Source organism: Phragmites australis, chromosome 23 (assembly GCF_958298935.1).
Source record: "Phragmites australis chromosome 23, lpPhrAust1.1, whole genome shotgun sequence".
Taxonomy (NCBI): domain Eukaryota; kingdom Viridiplantae; phylum Streptophyta; class Magnoliopsida; order Poales; family Poaceae; genus Phragmites; species Phragmites australis.
The window spans coordinates 2,957,365-2,985,132 of NC_084943.1; the positions used below are offsets into that span (position 1 = coordinate 2,957,365).

General features: G+C 41.3%; 2 protein-coding genes and 1 long non-coding RNA gene across 3 annotated transcripts; 1 reads left to right on the forward strand and 2 right to left on the reverse strand.

Moving 5' to 3' along the window:
• On the reverse strand, positions 1-408 carry LOC133906656 (uncharacterized). Its single transcript, XR_009907825.1, has 3 exons — positions 349-408; positions 195-255; positions 1-95 (listed from the first exon to the last, which is right to left on the reverse strand). It is a non-coding gene; the product is annotated as an uncharacterized LOC133906656 (long non-coding RNA).
• Positions 409-1,123: 715 nt separating this feature from the next.
• LOC133906655 (fatty acid desaturase DES3-like) lies at positions 1,124-6,956 on the forward strand. Its single transcript, XM_062348617.1, has 8 exons — positions 1,124-1,622; positions 2,110-2,199; positions 3,483-3,549; positions 5,209-5,301; positions 5,411-5,596; positions 5,908-5,985; positions 6,129-6,266; positions 6,423-6,956. Exons 1-8 carry the CDS (start codon positions 1,252-1,254, stop codon positions 6,675-6,677), a joined length of 1,278 nt encoding a protein of 425 aa, XP_062204601.1. The 5' UTR covers positions 1,124-1,251; the 3' UTR covers positions 6,678-6,956.
• Positions 6,957-24,012: 17,056 nt separating this feature from the next.
• Positions 24,013-27,435, reverse strand: LOC133906505 (jasmonate-induced oxygenase 4-like). The gene is made up of 3 exons (XM_062348426.1): positions 26,916-27,435; positions 25,047-25,380; positions 24,013-24,597 (listed from the first exon to the last, which is right to left on the reverse strand). Exons 1-3 carry the CDS (start codon positions 27,419-27,421, stop codon positions 24,271-24,273), a joined length of 1,167 nt encoding a protein of 388 aa, XP_062204410.1. The 5' UTR covers positions 27,422-27,435; the 3' UTR covers positions 24,013-24,270.
• Positions 27,436-27,768: the final 333 nt, after the last annotated feature.

Sequence of the window (27,768 nt, forward strand, 5' to 3'; positions counted from 1 at the left end):
CTGACTGATTACAATGGAAAATAGCGAGTGCGCACGTCAGAAATCCGAAAATAGCTTGCTGCTCCACGAAGAAACTGCCACACCTGAAAAAATTGCTACTCCCCATCGCCAACATGAAAGCACAAACAAATCAGAAGGGATTAAACCCAACAAACACTATTTAGATCAATGAAGCAAAAATCAAATGACCTTACCGAAGTGCAGAAACAACTAATTGCATCTCCCCATGCCTAGCTGCTTGCAACAGACCAAACCCTAGCAGCGAAAATAACCAAAAAAGAGAAGAAATCAAAGGAGCACCGGTCAAGGAGCGATGTGAGAAGAAATCAACAATAACCAATAACACACAGATCAAAAATCCACCGAGTGGCCCGCTCATCGTGAGCTGAACGAGCGCACGATCTGGACAAGGAATGGAGGATGAGGAGAGCGAGAAGAGAAGAGAGAGAGCACGAGTCTTCGAGAAAAAAAAGGAGGAGAGAGACACCTGTCTGCTGGTTAGGATAGAGTCGATGCTGCCGATGCAAGATAGAGGGTGTAGAAATCGAGGCTAGAAATTTCAACCCGGGTACAGGCTGGCATCCTTAATGGGTTGTGGTGCAAGTCGATTAACAATAAGGAAAAAAATCCACAACAGTTAATCAAACCGAGTGAGATTTTTAAAGCAAATCAAACGGTCACAAATTTGACAGATTTTTCATCAAGAATCTATTGACAGATAAATAGCAAAAATATTTTACATAATACTTGATCACATCATCTCCTATATAACCAATAGTTTTTGGATGTTTTATGGTAATTTATACTACATCAGTTTTAAAATAGTTAAAAATTTGGTTAAATACTTGTTTTGTAGAGGTTTTTTCTAAATACTAGGAGAATTAGCCTAGGATTTTTTAATTTTTTTAAATAAAAATTTGCAAATTTATACGCCCGTTCATATTTCCAACGGGCGATATGAGTCCAGATTTCAATGTTTTAAAACGGGTGTATATATTTTCAATTTTTTATTTAAAAATAAAAAAGTTCATTAGCCTAGATCACGATGGCTGACGCCAAACCGTTGAGCCGAGCGCGTGGATGATGACCATTGAGTGGGCCGGCCAGCTTATAAGTAGGTGCGACACCCTCCCTCTCGTCGGAGACCGAGTCACGTGCACCTCCTCTCTCCTCTCCCCTCCTCTCCTGTCCTGTCGTGTCGTCGTCCACCGCGCCCGCGCCGTCTTCTCCGCCTCCGTCCGGTCGAGACCAATGCAGACGACGCGGACGCAAAGCCAACCAACGCAACAACCACCTTCGCCGTTAGCCATGTCGTCCGCGCCGAGGAAGGCCACGAGGCGCCCAGACCAGGAGGCGGCGGCCAAGGCCACGGAGGACAGCCGCCAGTTCTTCGACGCCGGGAAGCCGCCGCCTTTCCGCATCGGCGACGTCCGCGCCGCGGTGCCGGCGCGCTGCTGGCGCAAGAGCCCCTGGCGGTCGCTGTCGTACGTGGCGCGCGACGTGGCCGCCGTGACCGGGCTGGCCCTCGCGGCGTCGGCTCTGGACAGCTGGGCGGCGTGGCCGCTCTACTGGGCGGCGCAGGGCACCATGTTCTGGGCGCTCTTCGTCCTCGGCCACGACTGGTACGCCCGTCCGTCCGTCCGTCCTCGTTGAATTGGTTGCACACACCACAGGATAAGATGTTAATTAATTGCCAATAAACACCTTAATCAATTACCCCTCTAGTTTAAAATAAATATCGTTTTAGATTAAGTACAATCAACGATTTCAATTTTTAATTATAAATTATTTACGTATTAAGTTTGAATATTTAAAAATAATATAGATAAATTTATCTTGAAAAATATTTTTATAATAATATATTTTTATTATATTTTATTAATATATTTTAACAAAAATAAAAGTTAAAATTGTAGTTTAAGAATCATGTCAATATCTAAAACGATATTTATTTCGGATAGAAGGGAGTTATATATATATATATATATATATATATATATATATATATATATATATATATATATATATATATATATATCTCCTTACTCTGGTGTTAATTAATTTAATTAATCAAATGTGTATCTCGGGTGGTTGCATATATTATTGCAGTGGTCACGGGAGCTTCTCCGACAGCGTGATGCTCAACAGCGTGGTGGGCCATCTCCTCCACTCCTTCATCCTCGTCCCCTACCATGGATGGTAGGTTCGGGAAAAAAAAATCGGCAGCGTGTTTATCAATGGACCTATAGAAATATTTATTATAATTATTGGTATTTTATTTAAAATTTATTTGGTATATTTAAAATATTTGATAAATCATGTTTACCTATGAACTCTAAATTTTATTTATTAATAAAAAATTCTGATAGGTGCTACATCTCTCTGTTGCATCATGCATCCTTAATTACATGTCTTCATTAACAGATAGATATATAGATGCACGTAGGTACCTAATTAATCTAGCTTATGAGCATGTGATGTGACCGCAAGGTTGACTTTTTGCGCGACTTATATCGGTCTTTGGCGTCTTTAGTTTAGCTTCCAGTATAAAATAATGCATGGTTAGAGCACGTACAATTAAGTGTTTAGAGGAAATATTTATAAAAAAAATATAGTTCTTTTCTCAACAATACTGTCACATATGCTTAGAAAGAAATAAGGATGTTTATTTAAACATCACTGCTTATATTAGATAATTAATTATATTTAAACATGTAATGTATTAAAAATTATATTTTTTTAATGTTTAACACTCTCTTTCTTTAAATATTTAGCTATAAACCACTAGTATTATCATTTCCCTTAGTGTGTTTTTTTACTTGGTTTTCTTCACACTTTGGGAAAGGATCAACATAAAAATTAGGCACACAATGATCGGTCAGAAGTCGTTAGATATTTATTCTCTCTGCTTGAATTTAAAAAGTTCATGAGACAGGGAATCTCTGAAGATATAGTAGTACTGTAGTAGTATATGATACTGGAAGACGTCGATGCCAAAATAGGAGTATTTTGGACTTCTATTTAACTCTCTCTTGTGTGCATAGTAGAGACGTTCAGTGCTATTGTGTGCTAACATTTTTACTGTTTCATCACTTCGTTTTAAACAAGGGTTTGTTGTTTTTTAAAGGACGGGTGTGCTTTATTATAAAAACTCTTTTCTTTTTTAATTAATGACAGAGTATCTGCCTTTTTTCGAAAAAATATATATTATCTTAGCTCCAGGGTCCAGGCCAATTGGCAACAATTTGAATACCATTACCTCAGTGCAGGCGGCTGATATTGAACGCAACACAAATTAACGTATGACTAAATCAAGCTCTGCGTTACATATGAATAATGCATATTGAAAATTTTGTTTGCAATATATCTCTCCCTCTGATTCATCCATCTTTTTTTTTTGCGAGGGAAATTCATATATGCAGGCAGGATACTCTGCCATTAACCTATTGATGTGATTGATTGGTGGTCATATATGCATGCAGGAGGATCAGCCACAGAACACACCATCAGAATCATGGCCACATCGAGAGGGATGAATCATGGCACCCGGTCAGTATAAAATCCAACACATCTGACACTATATTTGTGCTATTCTTTCCGAATTTCGCCGTTACGAACAATTCAGACACAGAGCAGATGCCGTTCGTTTGGTCCGATCTGAGCCAAAAAAAAAAAAAAACACACCTTAAATTACTTACGACAGACCCATCACAATAGTAGTAATTTTACGAAAAATTTACTGACCGTCCTTGTGTCTGTCTGCCAAAGTGTCGATGGAACAAGCAGCAGCTTTCAATCTGCATATACATATGGGGGCACATGGCATGCAGGAACAAATATCATGCTGCTTAGCAAACATAGCTCGATGTGGTCCATCCAATGAATAATACTCTCTCTCATTATAAATACATATGGTTTTGTAAAAAATTCGGTTAAATTTTTAAAATTTTGATTAACAATAGCTTTTGAAATATTTAGTTTGAAAATCTTAAAATTATATGTGTAGATTTATCTTGAAACTGTATTTATAATACCACAAATTTAATAATTTTTATAAATATATTCTAATAAAAAATAATATTTAAAATTATGTATTAGAGATTATGTTTTATTTCAAATCACATGTATATATGAGTGAAGAGTGTAATAATTAAGAGTCCCACCAGCACTCCAGCAGTCGACCAGCGACAACAACTAGCAGCTGGCAGATCTTTGAGTTGATGCTAAAGCAGTAATCTGCACGGACAGATCTTTGAGATGCGCATCGAATCTTATGTGTTTGGATCTAAGCTAGCATTTTATAATGTAAAACCCTTTGACATGTAGTAGCTCCATGTGATTTAGCGCTCTGTCACCACAGATCTGCCTTGCCCTTTTCAGAATTAAAGAAATTTAAAGGGTTTGTTTGGTAGAGTTCTTTTATTTAAATTCTCTATGAAGAGTGATTCTCTGAATAAAGTGATTTTTTTTAATAATTCTCTAAAATAAAATATATGGAGAAAGTAGTGAATCAGGGAAAGATGTTTTTTTCAGCTCTTTAACCTCTAATTCATTTCAGATAATCACTTTTCATTTCAGATAATCACTTCCACGAATTTTCACTCAGAAAGAAAAATAATTCACCCTCAAGTCTCGATTGCATCAGTCTTGTCAAGATAAGCATCGGTTCATTTCGCTCTTTATTCTATATCGCCGCGAAATTCTGATGGAATATATCCCATCCACAGTTCCACACATGCATGGCATCTGGTTCCTTCCTTTCAGCTGAAACTAGCAAGATGCTTAGATTGGAGTTGTACGAGCATTTGTTCATTCACACATGGTCTAAAACCATACTACATTCGGTCATAAATATACCTTATTTTAAATAAGGTATGATTAAACTTTGAAAACTTTAGAAATTTTAATCAACAATAATTTTCAAAATATTTAGTTTTAAAACATAAAAATTATATGTGTGAATTTATCTTTAAAATACTATCATAATCTTATAAACTTATTGGAAATTATAAATACATTCTAGCTGAAAATAGTGATCAAAGTAAAGCATCAAAGACTATATCATATCTAAAACGTCAAGTATTTTTGACGGGGAGAGTATTCATTTGGAGTTGGTGTAGTATTATGCTTGGTTCCAGCTGCATTCTCAGTTTGAACTGTTAACTAACTGGCGATGTGCAAATATGTTTGCGTTGGAGCTGCCTGCAGATCACGGAGAAGGTGTACCAGGAGCTCAAGCCACGCACCAAGAAGCTACGCTTCACACCCCCGTTCCCATTGCTTGCTTTCCCTGTCTACCTCGTATGTACCTGTAATCTTCAGCTGCCTCGTTCTGAAAATGTTGAGCCCACAACTGAATTTGGAGTGGTGAATAGACTGATGATGCTAGCTGCTGCAATGGTGGATGCAGTGGCACAGAACCCCCGGCAAGAACGGCTCGCACTTTCTTCCGAGCAGCGATCTGTTCAGCCCCAGGGACAGGAGCGATGTGATGGTGTCAACAACCTGCTGGTGCATCATGCTCGCCTCGCTCATCGCCATGGCGTGCGCGTTCGGCCCGGCACAGGTGGTCAAGATGTACGGCATCCCATACCTGGTAGGCAACCACTGATTTGCACCTCTTGCTTGTAAGCAACTCGTACCAGTTCTAATAAGGCAACTGACTGAACTGTCGCAAAAGATGTGATGTGTACTACCAATTTTGTTTTACAATTTTTTTCATCGGCGAAAAGACTAAAATTCGTGAAATTTCGTTGAAATTTGGATCATTTTCATCATATACTCTATGAGTCTGAAATTAGATATTTTGTTCCCCTCTAACATTCTCAAAATTCACAAAATTTTGTCGAAATTTCAGTGAAATTTTAATGGCCGCTACCGATTAAGTTTGCAACCGCATGCATGCAGGTGTTCGTGATGTGGCTGGATTTGGTGACCTACCTTCACCACCATGGTCACCGTGACCTCCCTTGGTACCGCGGCGAGGTACTGTCACTTACTTACCTTCTTGGAATCCTGGTACACCATTCATCTTTGGAAGGAAGGAAGAAGAAAGGTGCCACTGTCCCAGCACTGTTGGTTCATGAATCATGTAGCTCATAACGAATGCTCTGCGATGCTGAGTGCAGGAATGGAGCTACCTGCGTGGGGGCCTGACGACCGTGGACAGGGACTACGGATGGATCAACAGCATCCACCATGACATTGGCACCCATGTCATCCATCACCTCTTCCCACAGATTCCTCACTACCACCTCGTCGAAGCCGTAAGTTTCTTCATCTGCTGCTGCCGCTGCTCTGCTCTGAATGCTTACTGTACTACGTACACTAACACTGCTCACTGCTTCTGTGAGCTGAAACAACTTTAACATTCATCTTGTTTGTCCTGTCAAATAAAAATATTTTTTTTATAAAAAAAACAGACCAAGGCAGCGAGACCGGTGCTGGGCAGATATTACCGGGAGCCGGAGAAGTCAGGGCCGCTGCCTCTTCACCTCTTTGGCGTTCTCCTCAGGAGCCTCAGGGTCGATCACTTTGTCAGCGACCATGGAGATGTTGCCTACTACCAAACTGACCACACCTTGAATAGCAGTGACTGGGCCGAAGCCGATAAAGTCAAATGGCAGAAGAACGAATGCTTGATTGATAGCATATATAGCCTGCTGAAAATCAAATAAACGGCAAGGGCATATTGGTGCAGCTCTGCGACACACAGGATGCATCATTGGTTGGTAGATTTGGCTGATCAGATTCAGATAACCGGAGTAGCTATCATATCATTACACAATTGTGATTTGTACCAGCTAGATAGCTGTTGTTTCAGCTTTGGAGCTGGTGGTTCTGGAAGTGGAAATGTGAAATGAACATTATTTCGTGAGCCGAATCAAGCTCTCTGTACCTTAATTATTCCCGAACTGGATTATTACTATTGATTTGATGCTGGTGGAGTTACACAATTTTTGCTACTGCTCTATCCTTGTCTACTTGCTGCATGCAGTACCAGATGGTACATGCTCTGCACAGTAACCATTCAGCAGGGAATTAAACTAGTCTGGAACTGCTGTAAGTCATCCTCTCAACTACTAGTTTAGTTGTGCTCTGCACGGTGCTAGTACCATGCATGCTCAGCATAGAATTAGAATTCAAATTGAAATATATACCTTAAGTTCCAAATCACACCACGGTTCATGAATCATCATGCATGTTCACAGACAATTAACCACAACATCTGAAATTCGTACACACCGATTACTAGTTCCAACTTAACGGGTCACAAACGATGGACTGATAGTCTGATAGAGAAGCATGCGTGCATGCATGTCAGGATGCGTGCACAGTACTTGAGATAGATAGATCAGCTGCAGGGCTGCCCGTAAACCGCCGGCAACTCCGGGCTCACCAGCTGGGTTGCGGGCGCGATGGGGAGGTCGCCGCGAGGGTTGCAGAAGAAGGCGATGGTCAGGCATGCGGTCGTCGCCGGAGTTGGCCCGCGCGCGGTGCTCCACGCTCTTGTAAGTGCTCGCTGCCAGCCAGGCCAGAGCTCGTGTGTCTTTTTTTTTTCGTTCCCTTTGGTGCGCAGCAACTCGTCACGTTTTTTTGCTCATAAACTAATTCATCAAACTTTATTTTGCCTATTTTTAGAGTATCCAACTAGGAGTATTACATATTTGACGTTAACAGAGGTAGACACGTGCATACACACAGATCGATCCTTCACTTGAGTTTTGAAGGAACATCATTAATCGGAGACATTTTGCTATCTGTCTGTTTTTCGAGAATGTGCAATGCAGTATTTCATTAAGAGAGAGAGCGCGATACAAAACAGTGTGAACAAAAACAAACAACGCAAGAAACTAAACTAAAATACCGCGAGGAGAGTAGGGCTGTCAATTAGACCGGCAGGTTTTGCATCCGATGGGTCTAGATTCGTATCTAAATTTTCATCCATAGGTTTAGCGGGTCGGGTACCCGATATAGATCGGGTCGGACTTGGGTTTCTGAATTCACCTGATGGTCAGGTTGGGTACCTGTGAAAACTTATATAGATCGTTCAATTTCCATTTTTCACCTAGCCCGTCCGGCCCATCTACAAGCCCAACACTCATCTCTCTCCATCTCTCTCTGCACCCTAGTTTGGAGTCATGGTCAAATGTGACAGCGCCGCCAGCCCATGCTGCCTCACGCCACCGCCCCACTCCGCTTCACACTGCCACCGCCACCCTGCCCTGCTCTGCTCCACACTGCCGCCGTTGCGCCCTGCGTAGAAGCCTCGTGCCACCATGCGTTGGCGCCTCCCCGTGCAGCAACCGCCACCGCCACGAGCCCCCATCTCCACCCCACGTAGCCGTCACCGCTAGCGCCTCCCCACACGGCTGCTGCAACCACGTGTAGTTGTCACCAGCGCCGCGCAGCCACACGTTGGTGCCTCCCTGCACAACTACCACCATCACGCTCCCCCATCTCCACCTCATGCAACCGTCACCGCCTGACGCCCCCATCTCCACTGGCAGCTGTTGTGAGAAATTTGAGAGTACGACCCGATAGGCACCCAATGGGTGCGGATTCGAATGCCAGTTTTTGTCTATTTTCTATGTCGGGTGTGGGTCAGGTTGAGTGTGGTAGGTTTCCGGTCAGGCATGGTTTTGCTCCATCCAGACCCGACCCGACCCATTACCAGCCCTAGAGGAGAGAGAGAGAGAGAGAGAGAGAGAGAGAGAGAGGAGAGAGAGAGAGAGAGGGAGAGAAGGAGAGGAAAGGAAGACACATAAACAAAGGGCCGAACAAACATTGTCGAGGCGCACACATGAGAATAAATAAGAAAAAAGACAAAATTCGACCTTTGACCGACAACATGAAGGCGAACTCATCCCTATTTTACTGTAACCAACAAAATGACCAGGCCCGCTCTTTACCATAGTGAGGCCTCCACCTCCATGATTGCATTCACCAATGTTGCTAGAAGTAGTGCTTTTCCTCAGAAAATCCTAGCGTATCGTTAGTTCCAAAGCCGCCACAACACCAGAACTATCAATGAAACTAATGTCTTTCAATGTTCTTTCCTTGCCACTTTCCTATTACACAGCCACCACTCAACTACGACGTCAACCCTTCTTGGTTACATCTACCAATGAAAATGACAGAGGACACGAGCCTAAACTTCTCAGATGTAGACATAGGTGAGGAGTAAGTGATCAAGCCCCTCCGGTTGCTGGGAGCAAAGCATGCAGTTTCCATGATTTCACAAACCATGGTGTTGCAATCTTTCTGAAGTCCAACACCAGCCGTGGAGAACCATCCACATGAAAAAGTGACACTTCTTAGGTGCCTGGACCTTCCACAATCGACGTGCTCCCATCACCGCAGATTGCCCAAGGAAGAACGAACAATATGCCAATTGGGTGGAGTATTTTCCTGATTGTGTCCACTTCCAGTGGAATACATCCAGAAGATCTGGCTGCAAGTTGATGTTGTTGACAGCTTCCCACAAGGACATATATTCGATCAACACTTGAACCGTGAGCTTACCCTAGAGATCACGAACCTAGCGGTGTCCATCTAACCCCTCATTGATTGTCCTACTGTTCCAAATGTTCTAGGCACAACTACCCGGAGATTAGGCACAATGGAGCATACCGAATGACCTTGGATCCATCAGTCCCTCTAGAACAATGTGTTATGGCTTCCTTACTTGCACCATGAGTGATGCATCAAAAATCTCTTGCATCTGTGCATCGACCGTAACAAGCATTAGCGACCAAGTTCGCGTAGGTTCAACTCAGTGAAGCTAAAGCCACCACATACGTAAAGCTTGCCCAAACAACGTTAGGTCCAACATGACTAACCCACCCAGCTCAGTTGGGAAGCACACCTTCATCCATGCAATCAAACATTTACCGCCTAACACCACTATAGTGTCACGCCAAAGAAAAGCCTTATGTAGCTTGTCGATTGTCCATATCACCCATGGTGGGACATTGATACCATGGACATATAGATCGGAATGGAGGTGAGGGTGATATTTGTGAGGATGAGACAACCACCGGACATCATCAGTTTCTCTTCCATGCCGCCAAGCGATCCATGATGGTGTTGACTAACGGCTGGAGCTTGAACTTTATTAGCTTGGTAGCTGAGAGAGGGATTTCAAGGTACTTGCAAGGGAACTCTGACACTTGACATGGAAACATAGAGAGGGTGACATCCAGCTCATCTTGAGTGCACCGAATTGGAGATAGATGTCACTTACTCATGTTTGTAGCCAATCCTGATGCACCATCGAAGAATCGTATAATTTCTTTGATTAGTGACATATCAACGACCGGGGGGGGGGGAGAAAAATAACCACGTCATTCGCTTAGAAGGATGTGTGATGTGAAATGGCACAGTGGCCAAGTTGCTAGAAGAGTACCGTGTCATCTGCCTTGGAGATCAAGGCATTTAGGCATTCCATTGCAATGAGGAAAAGCATCGGCGATATCAGGTCACCCTACTGTAATCCTATATTGTGATAGATATGCTAACTGGGTGTGCCATTGATCACAACTTTTGTACTCGTTGCAGAGAGAAGGGTCGAGATCCGATCTATCCACTTGCAAGAAAAACCCATGTGTTGGAGTACCTCAAGGAGGAAAGGCCAGGAGACAGAATTGAATGCCTTCACGATGTCCACCTTGAGTAACAATCTCAGCAATTTCTTACCATACAGAAGCTTTTTCGCACTTTGAATGAACCAAAAGTTGTCATGAATATTGCGGCCTTTTATGAATGCACTCTTGTTCACCTTCACCAGCTTATTCAATCTCGGCGCCAGCCTGGTCACCAATGCCTTAGAGAAAAGCTTTCCTAAATTATGAATCAGACTAATTGGCATGAAGTATTTGATCAGTTGAGCATCCGAAGTCTTCGATAGCAGGGTTAATAGGGCACCATTAATGAGGTAAAAACTCCTGGAGTCCAACTTGGACTAAGCATTAAAGGCCCTCATGACATCATGTTTGATAATAGGCCAGGCCGTTGTAGCGAACATGGCCCTCTTAGAGTATGTATGTGATTTTGGTGATTAATGACAATATAGTCAATAAGACTAACATATTTATCAAGTATAAGCTTTAGTAGATCTCATGGATGCTATATATGAAGAAGCCACTGAAGTTGGGACAAAGATTGATTGAATTGGAGAAGCTCCAGAAAAAAATAAACTCACCGAATGGTCTGGGGTTCAATACAGTGCCCACACCAGATCATTTTGTATATGAAGTGGTTCTGCAGTTCAACACACCGGATGATCCAGTGTTAAGAAGAAGTGTACACACCGGAGTGTTTTATAAGAGAAATACAATTCTCAGAAGAAGAAGGATGAACCCAACAGATGGTCCGATGCTCAGCAAGATGTGCACACCGGAGCATTTTACAGGAGATTTTTTCAGTGACAGAAAGAGTTTGGACACCGGATGGTCCAGTGATGAAAAGGAGTAAACACCAGAGTATTTTTTAGGAGATATTGTAAATTCTAGTCTGGTGTGGTTGTATACATTAATGGTCCGATGATCAGAAGTATACACATCAGACAATGAACAGTTAAGAAGATGTGGAGCGGTGGGCTCAAGTATACTCACCGGATAGTCCAGTGATGGAGTTCAATGTTATACCAAAATATCCGGTGTTCACAATAGTTTTGAGTGGGATTTCAATGGCTAGTTTTCTACTGTTGTACATATTAGATAGTCTGGTGTTTGTACTTGTGTTAACACCAGATCATCTGGTGTTCACTGTCTTTTATGACTGTTGGAGCAACGGCTAGTGCGCAGGTTTGATGCTATAAATACCCCCACTTGGTCATTTGAGTGTGCTGGAGTTTACGAAAGTGCATAAAGTGGTTATCTAAGGTAATTAAGCATATGATTAGAGAGTGATTAGTACTAATAGACCTAGAGAGAATTGTTGCTTGATGTTGCTACCTAGAGAGAAGATCAAGGAGTGATCCTATATTGTACCAAGTGGTACGCCGGCACCTTAGGCCTTAGTGGCTTAAGTTTGTTGACCCTCTGACCTGGTGTAGAGCGGCGGCAAGACTCTTGTTCAGGGACGCTGAGACTCTTGACTTAGTGGCTCAAGCTCTGAAGTGAAGATGACGGCAAGTGATCGGAAGAGAGACTTGTGATAAGGTCTTGTTTTGGTGGCTTAGCGGCTCAATATACTTGAGGCCTAGGTGGCTCGAGGGTTGTGACTATGTGTCGTCCGAGAGCTATAGCCTATGTGGCTGCTCTAACGTGGACTAGGGGTGGCGTTTATATCATCAATACCACGAGATAAAAATCTCTTGTGTTGAGTTTGCGCTCTCTACCTTATTTATGTTTCCGCATTTACTTCTTACAATCTATCCTTGGAGGTTTACCTTCATAGAGTAGTTTTCTAGAATTGGCTATAGGTTGCAAACCTTTTGAATGGTATAGTAGACACACTAGATGAATCTAGAGCATATTTAGATAAAAATTAATATAGATTTATCTCGTGAAGTTTTTTGGAGCGTCACTCGAGGCCGATTCATGTGGATCACTATAGAATCTTCTAGAAGCAAGCTAGGCTACCTTTTGGCTGAGCGAACTAGTCATGTGCTGTGTTGCCCCAACGCAGGGGCATTTGGTGAGGAGCTACGGTCCGGTGAATAGGTTTAACTGTCCCAATTCACCCCCTCTCTTAGGACATCACCTATCTTTTCAATTGGTATCAGAGCCGAGGCTTACACTTTTCACAAGGATACGCCAATTCAAGTGGCATTTGAGCTGTATTCTCATTTTGATCGGTTAGGCTTTACCACCTAGTGAGTTGTGAAGTCCGAGGTTGGGATGGATACCAGTAGTGCTCCATATTTTGGCGGTACTCACCTCATTGAAAAATTTTAATAACTTGTTATTTGCAAGCCAAATGTTTAGATGTTTGGACAGTCACTGAAGAGGTGATGAAGCAACATGTCACAAACAAAGAGAGAGACAATTTGATGCTTTAGACTAGTCTCATTGAAATCCATTTAATTGAGTATCCTGTTATCATCTATAAGTATTGATACATTTAATTGAGTTTATTCTCTCACCAATACTCATGATATTTAGACTAGTCTCATTGAAATCCATGAATGCACAAAGGATGTACGCAATCAGAAATATCATGTGCTAGTCTCTCAACTCAATGGCATTAAACAACTTTCCCATAAAAGTGCTAATGGCATGTACTCACATTTAAATATTCTTATCAATAAGATCAATGGGTTAAGTTTGATGCCAATTAGAGATAATCAAGTGGTGAGAGGAATATTTCAAACTCTTCTTCCGAAGTACAAGTTGATAGTCTATATCATCTACGACAACAACAACATTAGCAAGATGACTCCAACTCAAGTTCTCGGCAAGATTGCCCATGAGATGACCATGAATATGAAGGTTGAAGGATCATCCTCATCCGATGCTAAGAACTTTGCCCTCACAAGCAAGAAAGCTTATTGCCCACACAAGAGAGAAGATGAGAAGGCAAAAGCAAGAGTCAAGCTCAAGCGAAGATTATGTTAATAAAGATGAAGAAAGCAATGAAGACAATGAGCAAAGCACCTCAAGTGATGAATTAATAGATTATATGATCGCCAAGCTCATCTCAAAATTGGAGGAAGACCTCAAGAAGATCAACACTAAGATTGATCATCCAATCTCCATGAAAAACTAGGTTAACACAATTGATCATATCAAGAAGGAGAAGATGACTAAGAACAAGAAGGAGACAAGAGAAAGAGACAAAGCATTCGCAAATATAGGAATATGGGTGAGTGAAGATGAAGATTCAAGCTCAAGTGATGAGAACTTCATCATCCACTCCTCCAAGAGAAGCTATTCCTCAAGGTTGTCATCACACAAGTGTTTTATGGCCAAAGGTATGGAAAGCGTTGTAAGTGGTAATAAATCTGATGATGATTCACCCTTTCAAGAAGAACTTCTTTAATTAATCAATGAGCAACAAAAGGCCTTAAAGAAACAAGCTAAAGAGCTTAAAAAATTCAATGTTCTTAATGTTATTTATGCTTCTTTTGTTTCTAATTATAAATAATTGTTGAGCAAATTCGAATTGCTAAACAATGTGCATGAAGAGCTTAAGGCAAAACTTGAGGGCATTGAATATCAACCTAAGGTTACTTTAGAGCAATCTATCTCTCTATTTGATTTTAATCCTAAGATAGGTGTTTTTACTTCTTGTGATGATTTGATTAATCTGTCTAGCTCACCCTTTTGAAATGAGACATGTGTTGAGAATGTTGTTATAGAATCATGTAATGATATCATTACACAAGAGAATGATGAGCTCAAGTAAGAAGTAGAGAAGCACAAGTCAGCTCGGGGGATTTAGAGACTTGACTCACAAGATAAAGTGAAGGTTCAAGCAAAGAGATCAAATATACAAGATTGGACGTATTGATGAAAACATTGATCGGGGGATTTAAAGACTTGACTCACAAGATGAAGTGAAGGTTTAAGCAAAGAAGTCAAATATACAAGATTGGGCGTATTGTTGAAAATATTGATCATCATATACCCAAATTCCCATATAAAGATAAAAGAGGTAATCATAGCTAGATTTTTGTTCATGTATTTTGCTTTTGCATTTAATACATTTGCCTTATCAAGGATTGCATGTGCATATTTTATTTTCTTGCAATGTCTAGTATAAGTTTTTCATATGGTATGTTGCTTGTGTTTCTCTTTAATCCACGAGCAACCTCATGGTTTATTAGTTGTAGGTTCTTTTTATGACACTTATTTTCAAGTTTTTTATTTATGTGCCATGAGTCCAATCTATAGGATAAATTATTGTTATTCATAATAAGTGCATATCTCTCACAAGTATTCAACACTTGTATGTACACATTTAGGGGGGAGCATATCCTATGAGTTGTGATTTTAAGACTAACATGTGTTGCAAGTCGTATCTTTTGTAGTCTCATGGAATAATCTACAAGTCACTAGAGGTATGTAATGCTTAAAGGCTTCAATTGATATTACTATCAAATAATTTGTACGTTTAAGCTACATATATGCATAATATAGCTTAAACTTCCTATCTTGACATATTATTTCGTGTGTAAATATTGTAACATACCTACAAGTAGTTCATCACAAGTGGGTCTAACCATATGCCCACACATAGAGGGAGTTTAGACCATATTATGTGAGTTTCATTAATTATGATCTATATCCATTCCTACAAGTGGTATCATCTTATTAGATCATGATTTATGAAGCTCTCTCCAGTTTGCTCTAACATTTTTTCTTAAAGTCAACATGTGTTTGTAGCCTTTTTGAGATTGCTGATTGAAGGGAGAGAATTTTAGCGACTAAAGCAATATGGTATGCCTAAGGGAAGAACAAGCAAGGAAGCAAAATGCCTAGGAACGCCAAGGTTGATAAATGGGGACAAAATGAAGGAGCTTTTGCATGGGTTGATCAAGGGATATAGTGGCGATAGGGGGAGAATTGTCTCCATGACGGCCAAAATAAAATGGGGACAAAATAAAGGTAAGAACAAGATATGGCAAAGATGAGATGTTTTCCTTACAATTGCTATCATTGTTTGTTCTTACCATTCATCCAGACAAGTAGGTAAAACCTTGTGCCATTTACATTTGGTTTTCAATTGGTATATTTTAGTATTTGCCTCTTGCTTTGGTTGTATTGTCATCAATCATCAAAAAGGGGAAGATTGTACCGAATAAGGTCCTTTTTGAGTATGTATGTGATTTTTATGATTAATGACAAAATAGTCTTTGGGATTAACTTGTTTTTCAAGTATATATGAAGAAGCCACTAAAGCCGGAACAAAAATTGATTGAATTGGAGAAGTCCTATGAAAAATAAACTCACCGGATGGTCCGGTGTTCAGTATAGTGCACACATTGGAGCACTTTGTATCTAAAGTGATTCTGCAACTCAACACACTAGATGGTCTGGTGTTAAGGAGAAGTGTACAAACTATAGTGTTTTACATGAGAAGTGTAGTTCTCAGAAGAACGATAAACTCACTAGATGGTCCGATGCTCAGCAATATATGCACATTGGAGCATTTTCCAGGAGGTATTTTCAGTGACAGAAAAAGTTTGAACACCAGATGGTCCTGTGATGAAAAGGAGTAAACACCGGAGGTTTCACCAGAGTATTTTCTATGAGATGTTGCAAATTCTAGTCTGATGTGGTTGTATACACCGGATGGTCCGATGATCAGAAATATACACATCGTACAATGAACAGTGAAGAAGATGTGGATCGGTCGGCTCAAGTATACATACTGGATAGTCCGGTGATGGAGTTCAATGTTACACCGGAATATTCGGTGTTCACAATAGTTTTGAGTGAGGTTCCAATGACTAGTTTTCTACTGTTCCAATGACTAGTTTTCTACACCGAATGGTCCAGTGTTTGTACTGGTGTTAATACCAGATCATCCGGTATTACTGTCTTTTATGACTGTTGGAGTAACAGCTAGTGCACGGGTTTGAGGCTATAAATACCCCTCATTCGGCCATTTGAGTGTGTTGGAGTCCAAGGAAGCTCATAGATACTTGAGAAGACATCCAAACCACCAAAGTGTTTAAAGTGATCATCCGACAATTAAGCACATGATTAGGGAGTGATTAGTGCTAATAGGCCTAGAGAGAATTATTGCTAGGTGTTTCTATCGAGAGGGAGGATCAATGATTGATCCTACATTGTACCAAGTGGTGCGTAGGCACATTGGAGTCGTGGTGACTCGCCGGCACATTAGCCCTTGGTGGCTCAAGCCTGTTAACCCTCTGACTTGGTGTGGAGCAGTGACAAGACTCTTATACGGGGATGTGAAGATCCTTGCCTTGATGGCTCAAGTTTCAAAGTGAAGACAACAGCAAGTGATTGGAAGAGAGGCTTGTTATGAGGTCTTGCCTTAATGGCTTAGCGGCTCAACCTACTTAAGGTCTAGGTTGCTCAAGGGCCGTGACCGGATGCTATCCGGGAGCTATAGCCTCGGTGGCTGCTCCAATAGAGACTAGTGGTGGCGTTTATGCTATTGATACCGTAAGATAAAAATCCTTTGTGCCTGGCAATAATCAGTCTGAAATATCCAGGCCTAGCTGAAAGGGCATTAATCGATGTCTATTACCTATAATTAGCTTTGAATTGAATTTCAATTAATCAATTCACACGGTTTAGGTACTTATTACTAATTCATCTTCTTGTTCCCTACTACTGAACATATATATATATATATATATATATATATATATATATATATATATATATATATATATATATATATATATATATATATATGCAACACGATCAGACCAAGGCTGGCCCTGGGGGGCGAGCAGTGTGGCCGCTCCAGGCCCCCAACTCGTAGGGCCCCACCTACCCCCCGGGCGACAAGGCCTCACCCAGTGCCGGCCCAGCAGGCAATAGCCCATCGTAGATTCGTAGTGCCGCTTCTTCTGTTGCTAGCGTAGACAAAGTTGCAACGCGTGTCGTTCCCAATTCCAAGTTTCCAACGTGACACGCGAGATTGCCTTTGACCTAGCAGGCTAGAACCCACCTCGCTATCGCCTCGCCACACCATTGCAAGTCAGTGGCTCAGCGCTTGATGAGACAGCGACTGGACCATAACATATCGTCATATCACGTCAATTGGCACAACAGTTGGGATTTGGGAAGCGGCAAGCGATCCACGGCTTCAGTCAGCCACGCGCGTGGAGGCGTGTCGCCGCTGCCCACCGTTCTAAAAACAGGTAATGGATTACTGGAGACATCGTCAGGAGTCGACTGTGAACCACGCTCACGGAACCAGACCGTGCAGCGGTCTGCTTGACTGCTTGGCACTTTTCTGCTTGGCACTTGACAGTTGGACTGACTGGATTTAGGTGAGCAGCAACAACACACCAACACCACATTGCCTTGCCTTGCCATGATTCCATCGTTGCTTTGCCAATTGTACTTGTTAGTGACAATCTGACAGATAGTGACAAACACCTTTGGCTTTGGCTAATTGCCTAATTGGCTTTGTCAGGTTAGTTTGGAGCCTTGCCTGCCTTGGACGAATCAGTAATCAATGATTGCCTAATTGCCTAGCCAACTAATTGGTAAGATTTAGATTAGTTTCAATTAATCCGATCTTTTTTAGTTTTGTAACTTTGTAATTTATATGAGTTCAACCACTAGCATATTAATCTTTTCAATTAACAGTTCGTCCTAAGTATCATGTCATTGAGAAAGTACGCATCGGGTAGCGAAAAAAGGAAAAAGAGAAAACGGGTGGATGAGTTAATAGAATCACAGAAGGGGGCAATGGACAAATGTTTAAGGAGTAATACGAGCAGTTCAAGAAACCCGGATGAGTGGGCGATAGTTGTTGTGGAGGAACAAACTAATGTGAACAATGAAGACCAGGGCCCTACCCCTACGAAAGACAATGTTAACATCAACGAGGATGATAACAATGTAAGTGGTCATGAGAACATATTTAATCATCTGCTACAGAATCTACTAGTGTTGATGAGCAACCGGTTTTTACTACGAATATTTATGATCCAAGAAATTAGGATAATCTTGATAACAAAGCTAGGGACATATTAGTGGAGAAGGGGCCTATAAGAGAAGAAAATATTGTATTCCCTTTAGATGACAACTCAAGACATTTTTCGTATGCTTATTTCTCTAGAAAAATGAGCAATGGAGCGGTTCATGACAGAAAATGGTTAGTCTATTCGAAGCACGTTGATAGAGTGTTTTGCTTTTGTTGTAAGATTTTCAATTCTAGAAATTGCAAGAGTTCATTGGGGCGTGATGGATTTAGAGATTGGAGGCATATTAGTGAGAGGCTAAAAGAACATGAAGTCAGTGTCGAGCATATTACCAACATGACCTCTTGGAATGAACTGAGAGCTAGATTGAGGAAAAGTGAAACAATTGACAAAGATTTACAACAACAAATCACAAAGGAGAAAGAACGTATAAGGCAAGTTTTACTAAGAATAATTTCCATTGTCAAATTTCTTGGTAAACGTAATTTGGTTTTTAGAGGATCCAATGAGCAACTCTATAATGATCAGAATGGCAATTTCTTAGCTTGTGTTGAGATGGTTGCAGAATTTGACTTGGTGATGCAAGACCATCTTAGACGTATTCAAAATATTGAGATTCATTATCATTATCTTAGTCATAAAATTCAGAATGAGTTGGTTTCTCTTTTAGCTTCTAATATTACAAATTCTATCATAAAGATCGTTAAAGAGGCAAAATATTTCTCCATTATCCTTGATTGTACCCCGGATGTGAGTCATCAAGAGCAAATGAGTTTGTTGGTTCGATGTGTTAATATGTCCGATGGCAAAATAAAAATAGAGTATTTTCTGGGTTTCTTGATGGTGGATGATATATCTGGTTCTGGGCTTTTCAATGTATTGATTGATTCCATCAAGTCTTTTGGTCTTAATATTGATGACATTAGGGGTCAAGGTATGATAATGGCTCTAACATGAAAGGAAAACACAAGGGGGTGCAAAGACGGTTGATTGATATTAATCGAAGAATTTTATATATGTCATGTGCTTGCCACAGTCTGAATCTTACTCTTTGTGACATGGCTAAATCCTGTGCTAAAGCTATTTTATTTTTTGGAATTGTGCAACATATATATGTATTGTTTTCTGGTTCTACCAAAAGATGGAAAGTTTTGCTTGAACATGTTCCAAGTTTAACTGTGAAATCGTTGTGCAATACTCGTTGGGAGAGTCGAATCAAAAGTGTTAAAGAAATTAGTATCAAGCTCCTGAGCTAAGGTCGGCTTTGTTAAACTTAAGGGAAGTTGATGATACTGATCCCAAGGATAAGAGCGATGCAAAAAGTTTATTTGAAGTGCTTGGCAGCTTTGAGTTTATACTTGGTATGGTTATTTGGCATGATATTTTATTTGTTAACATTGTGAGTAAGAAGTTGCAATCACCGTTCATGTGCATTGAGTCTACCTTACAGCAAATTGAAGGCATAATAAATTACTTTCGTAGCCATAGAAATGAAGGATTTGCTTCTAGTTTGATCATAGCCAAAGGTATTGCATCTGAAATGGGTGTAGATGTATCATTTCTAGTAAAGCATCGTTCTATTAGGAAGAAACAGTTTGATGAAACTGATTGTGATGAAGCAAATTTGCAAGCTGAGAGGGCTTTTGAAGTTGATTACTTTTTTGTTATGGTTGACATGGCAATCACTTCATTGAAAACTAGATTTGAAGAACTCCAAGAATTAATAAGTATATTTGGATTTTTAATGAGTTCAACAATATTGAAGTCATTGGATGGTACTGAGCTAAAAGACCGTTGCACTAAATTTGCAGAAACTTTCTCTCTAGAGGGTTCATCTGATGTTGAGTTAAATGATCTAATTTCTGAGTTAAGTGTTATGCAGTTGACTTTACTAGATATACCAATGTCTGCCATGGAGATTTTTGAGTTTGTTAGAGATGCAGATTGTTATCCTAATATTTCTGTTGCTTATCAAATCTTATTTACTGTGGCTATGACTATGGCATCTGTGAAAGAAGCTTTTCAAAGTCGAAATTATTGAAGAATCATTTGAGGTCTACAATGTCCCAAGAAAGGTTAAACGGTCTGGCAACTTTATGCATTGAGAGAAATTATTGGATGAGATTGATATTGATACCATCATCAATGAATTTGTATCTAGAAATGTCTGAAGAAATTTTTAAGGTAATAAGTATGAAGTATTCCATATAAATATTGTTTTTGGATGCAATTTAAGTTTTTATCGGTAACAACTCATATATATTAAGAGCCCCTATGTTTAGTTTCGCACTGGGCCCCTGAAATCTCAGGATTAGGCCTGGATCAGACTACTGGGGGTGCAAGGAACCCTCTTAGTCTATTGTTATATGCACAGTGCTTAACTACATGCGCGCAGCTAGTACCATTGTCACGTACCTAGATGATCCACACACCGATCAGTCAATGGAACACCTCAAATCACCCGGATTCATCCATATCACTATCCAAACTAAGTCAGATTACAAGCTCTCGGATACAACTGAGAGAAGAAGGCTTAGACTGGGAAGATAGAGTCTATAGACTAAGAGGAATGGAAGGAACCAAGAATCAGAGAAGAAGCACACAAGGGATCGGAGGAGGAGAGGAAGCTAGAGGTAGGAGAATACCAAGGCCGGTATTCTATTCTTCGATGATGCTTCTGTTCCACCTGGCTTCATCTCATATGCCCCTTGCCAACATCAGCCTATTGGTCCCACCTGACAGCGATGGTTGGCCCACTCGACAGCTTGTCTATGACATTCGCCTCCTAAGAAACTAAATTGAAATATGACTTGGTTTACTTGTGATGAGTGATTGACATTGGTATTTATTTGGCTTGATGATCTTCGGTTTTGCATGACCTTTGATGTGATTTGAATTGATTTGGGATTTCATTTGAGTATATTGATTATGGATAAACTGAAATTGAAGTTGAAGATATGTGTTTGCTTATCTCATGATGTGCAGCTGATAGATGCAACTTGGCGATCAACGACGGGATGATCGGGACCAAGCGGAATACTTGGTGCCAGATGATCAAGGAGGCCGAGCGAAATCAAGGATGATTCTAGCTGAACATGTAGAGGTCAAGTAGAGCATGAAAGATGGATGGAGATAGTGTGCTGACAAAGTCAAGCGAAGGAGATGCCGGTGCAAGTGACAAGATGGCCCGAGGGATCGAGAGCGGGAGAGACTTGTCGGCGATCAAGATCGCATGACGGGGTACACATGTCGACATCAAAGCGCTTGCTTATGAAGGCGACGAGTCACGCTTTGAGAAACATGCAGACAGTTTTGCGATTTGGTCACAAAACCATGGGAGGACTGGAGGAGTACGTGACACCATCGCGAAGCTTGCATCGAGACGAAGCTAAGTTGTGAAGGCGCCACAGATGTCTGATGAATGGAGAAAAAATTGACCAAAATACCCTTGGTAGTAAGTAGGAGTATACTACAAGAGAGAGGTATTTTGGGAAAAAGCTAGGGAACTTATGGATAAAGTTTTCTAGATCTATAAATAGAGAGGTAGGGCTATGAGGGAGTTTGAACTAGCCACTTGAGCCCCCTTGTGCCACCCATTTGAGAGCTTAGAGCTAGGATATTAGAGGAGACGATGAGTGCTTAGCCTATGTAATAGGTGTGAGTTTTGAGAGATACATCTTTGTAATTCGCTTAAAATAGGACTGACCTCTTTGAGTAATGAAGTTTATATTTTTGCATATTCTTGAATTCCCCTCCTTCTGATTTCCCTCTATTAGTTCCCTTGCAAGTTTGCAAGTTTTTCGATTTCTAGTTTTGATTTTAGTTTTGGATTTTTAGGCTGAAATTTCAGCATCTTGTGAGGTCATTCTTCTTGTTGCTAGAGACATAAAATTCGCATATACATGCTTATGTGGTGGGGTCTTGAATTCCTTTGCCTCTAGACAATCAACTTGGAGAGTTTCGTTCGGTGTTCATCTTTTCTTGTTTCTTTGCAAGTTGTGATCTTTTGAGTGCTAAGACACATGGATTGATCTTAAATGGAACATATGGTTCATATACCATCTGTGGAGTCGTGTTACCTTAATTTTCTCTTGTTAAAACTTCTCTCTATTTTTGCTTTGGCTTGAGTTTTGAGGTGTGTTGTGTGATCCAAATAGGAGAAGGTCATCGATTTCACAAGAAATTTATTGAGACGCCTATTCACCCCCTCTAGTCATCAATCTTGTTCCTACAATTGGTATCAGAGCCGGTTTGATCACTTGTTAATCTTAACCAGCTTTGCGATCCGTAGGTGATATGGAGAGAAGTGGAAAGATTTCACTGTTTGATGGCCGTGATTTTTCGTACTAAAAGATGCGCATGGAGGCTTATCTCTTAAGCAAAGAAAGTGCAATTTGGGAGGTACTTGATTCCAACTACAAGATCTCTATTGCTCGCACGACTCAGGTTCAAATCGAACAGTATAAGGCTAACAATAAGGTCAGAAATATTTTGTTCACAAACCTGAGTCAGAATGAGTTTGACATGGTTCAACACATCCTACTGCCGAGAGATTTGGACTACTCTAGGTGTCTTTCATGAAGTCACTACTCAGATTAAGGCCAGAGGCCAAAGCACATACAACCAAGAATATCAAATGTTCGTGCAAGGTCCCAGAGAGCTTTTGGATGCCATGTTTGCTCACTTTGATGAAATTGTTAGCAATCTTCAATCAACTGGTGTTTTACCCTATTCTAATCATGAGAGAGCGATCAAGCTTCTCTATGCTCTGGATCGTAGCATATGAGAAGTGAAGATCTCCAGTATTGAAAAGTCATCAAGTTATGACACGTTAACTTGTGATGAACTCTTTAGCAAGCTCAAGTCCACCAAGGTAGCTAATGCGGCTCTGATTGGTCTCAAAAACCCCCTATCTCAGAACGTGGCTTTGGTTTCTGGACCTAGCGGTGGCAACTAGTCTGGAGTTAGTGTTTCTTGTGCTAACACTTTATCTAGTGGATTTGCTTTGTCTTCCTTTATCTCTATTATAGAGGAGCAGGTGGGTGTACTTGATAATAAAGATCTTACATTGATCGTGAAGAAATTCACCCGCTTCTACAACAACCGTCGAGATCGGAGGAAGAGCAGTTCTCGTGCCTGCTTTGAGTGTGGTGACACCTTCCATTTCAAAGTAGATTACCCTAAGCTCAAGAAAAAAAAAAAGACCATAATCACGACTACGACAAAAAAAAAAGTGCTTCTTCAAGATAGAGTCTGTCAACATCAGCCTGTTGGACCCCGGCTTCCTCTTATACGCTACTTGCCAACATCAGCCTGTTGACCCCACCTAACAGCGATGGCTTGCCCACACGACAGCCGTTCCGTGACAACCATGCATATGTACACACAATTGAAATCCGTACTAAAATATATAGATAATCAAAGTTCCAATCACACCATGCATGCACGATTATTGAATACTCGTGCATGTCCATACACGTTGCTCACTGACAAACACGTACCACATCTGAAATTCATACACACCGATTACATTACTAGTAGGTGTAACCTAACAGACTGCCTGCAGGCTTGCTAGTTATTCTGGAATCACAAACATCGACCGATATGATGGACAAGCATGCATGCTTGCATTTGTACGTACACAATATATACTTGGGATATACAGATCAATTAGCTGATCGAGCAGCTTATTCATCTGCTGCTGCCTTGAGATCATCCTGCAGCTTGATGGCCGGCGCGCTGCTGCTGCTGCTGCTGCTGCTGCTGCGGAGGGAGAGGGACTCCACCTGCGCCCTACCGCGGGCGCCCTTGGTGCGCACGTACTTGCGGTACTCGTCGAACGTGATGGCCGGCTGCCCGTACACCGCGGGCGACTCCGGGACCACCAGCTGCGCCGCGGGTGCAATGGGGAGGTCGCCGCGAGGGTTGCAGAAGAAGGCGATGGTGAGGCGGTCGTCGCCGGAGTTGGCCAGCGCCCGGTGCTCCACGCTCTTGTACGTGCCGTTGCTCAGAATCTGATCGTTCCATCCATCATCCAATCCATGCACATATGATCATCCTCCGTGTTCAGTATATACAAACGATTAAGTAGTGCATAAAATATACTATCTACTGTACCGCAACTTACGTGTGTGCATGCATCATTGCATGAATTTTCTTTTTCTCTTTCTTAGACAGTGCGCGCGTACATGGATGATGTGCGTAGTCAAGAAGCTTTTAAATTATTTGCAAGAAGTATGGTATACTATGGGGTATGTATTCAGTTTCTTTTGACTTCTTGGTATACTATACGCAAACAAAATTAGTATTAAATACGTACATCAGTTCCATGCATGCATGGGCACAAATTGTGGTTGAACTCTTAAACAGTAACCCTACTTGAATCTAAAGATGACCTCATTTGAACCAAGAGAAAATCTGCTCCCATATATATCTGCGAAATGTAAAAGTTCAAAAAGATCACCTGAATTTGATCTCCAACATTCACAACGAAGGCTCGTGGGATCGGCTGCACCGTGACCCATGTGTTCCCCTTGCGCACTTGTGTCCCCTTGACGTTATCATCAACAAGGAGCAAGGTGATACCACCGGGATCAGAGTGAGAGGAGAGGCCAAGAGTGAGATCAGGCTGTGGGCACTTTGGATAGTAGTTCACGCGCATGCTTGCTGAGATGCCGTCACTTCCACCAAAAGCCATATGAAAGTAGTCCTCATCTAATCCTAAGGTGCTTGATATAGCCTTGAGCAATATTTCACAGAGATTCATCAGTTCACATGTATACTTCTCGGTGACCTCCCTGCGCATATGCATACCAAAAGTAATTTAAAACAAGGACAAGACGCTTGACATTTGAATTCAAGCTTTTTACGGTCCTTGGGAAGGTACAAGAGGCACCAAAATTATAACTTGAGTTTAGTACCTGAGGTACTAGTTTTCAGTAAGTCCTAAGTTACAATCAACGGTACCTCAGTTTTCAGTATGTCTTAAGTTACAATCAACGGTACCTCTTAGTACTACTACAAAAGGATGGTAAAAAAAAAACTCCTTGAATTTTGCTTCATAAGAGCTTTCACTTAGAGATGGTAATGGGTCGGACTGAGTACGAGTTTAGTCAAAACCTACCCATCATGAAATTCAAAACTCAAAATCCGACCTGCACCTAAAGTACTAATCGGGTTAAATTGTGCCCCCACACCTGAACTCGCTGAGGACCCGAAACCTAGTGGGGACCCGTTGAGTCTTATCAAAGGAGGAGCTGAGGAGGTGGAGGGGGCGGAGGGGGCAGTACGGCTAGGCGCTGAGGGGGCGGCACGACGATGGGGAAGCGCGGAGGGGCGGTGCCAAGGTTGGCGTAGAGGGGCGGCTAGGTGGCGCTAGCGCGGAAAGGGTGAAAGGCGGAGGGGGTGGTGCGAGCAGGCGCTGAGGATGCGGCGGTGTCGGGCACCAAGGGAGTGACGCGCCAGCGGGGAAGGGCGGAGGTGTGACGCACCGGCACGGAAGGGAGAACCGGTGGAGGGGCGACGTCGGCGCTTGCACGATCGGATTGATTGGAGTGGAGTGGGCCGTTCTGGTGTTTTGCAAGATCGGATTGATTGAGTGGAGAGTGGGTCGTTTGGTTGCAACTTTAAAGCGAAGAGTGGGCCGATTTGCTTTGTTTCAGGTCCCAATGGGTACCCACAGTGAAAACATAAACCCATCCCCAACCCACGCAGTATTGGGCCCCCAACCTGCCAGACCCACAGACGCAAATTTGAACCCTCACCTGCCTCTGTGCGCAGAACCTGTCGGGGACCCGCACCCACCGGGTTCATTGCCACCCCTACTTTCACTCATGCCCATCATATAGCAAATACTCTCTTCGTCCCAAAATATAGGATGTATTAGTATTTGAAAAGGTCAAACATAAATTTTGACTAATAATTAATCAAATTATACACATATTTTAATGTACAAAATTTATATTAATAGATCCGTATTTCATAGATCTTTTAATATAATATTATTTTTTTAGCAATTAATAATATATTGCAAAATAAATTAATAATCAAAATATATTTTAAAGACTTTTTCAAATCTTAATACGCCCTATATTTTGAGACAGACGGAATAGTTCTTTTGTATTTCAAGGTCCATGTGTAAGAGTTGAATTATCACACACTGATAATAAGGTTAAAAAAAATCTAATGGGATAATAAGAACTAGAATCAAAATACACCTTCCTAAGTTGGTTCGCAGTTGGCATAACAAATGATTGGACAGCATAACAACAAATGCATAAAAATAATAAATATGTTATGCAGAGTAAACTTAAGCTAAAGATCTCATGTATACCTCAGGTGACAAGGCATCTTTGGCCACTTCTCTAGGTTCTTCATATTATTTGGTAAGAGGTTTAGAAAGTAATAGTCATTCCAATCCAAGATTGCCCCTTTCTCAACTCCAAGGCGGCTTCCATAGCCCTCATATGTCACTGGTGAGTTTGCATACAGCTTTTTCTCTTCCATTGGGAGGTCAAAGAACTCCCTCCATGTTCCTCTCATCCTCTTCACAGCTTCGATATCCACACCATGATTCACTACTTGGAAGAATCCCCAATTCCTGCATGCATCACCAACAGCTTCTAGCACCACTTGGCGATGCCCAGGGATATCGGAGAAGCCGGAAAGATCAATAATTGGGATGCTCAGATTAGGATCATTCGTGCTAGTCATGCTACCGCTAGGACGCTCAGATGGTGGTTTGATGTATTGTTGTGGCACAGTACGCATATCAGAGTTGGAAAGGACTTGTACTGGTACAATGGGTTCTGGCCAGCCATGGAGATTGATAGTAGCCATGGTTTGGGAAGTGATAGTTTCTTTGGTTTGTGGTTGTGGGGAGGTGAATATGTGGATATATATAGCAAGAGAAATTGTTAGAATACCTTTTCTTTTGACATTTGGATGTAAATTGGAAATAAGACTGCATTGCTTTATCATTTTCTAATGTATATATTTTTGCAAAACAGACCAATAATTGTTACTTTTGTCTTGGTATACATGATTGTCAATTTTAACTTGAATTCTGATATAAATATAACATATAGCTTATATCAGCTTCATCTTGTATATGGGCCTCTTGTCTTCATTATCTTGCACTACGTGAAAAAAGTCATGAGTAACAAGTGATAATTATTATGGATGAC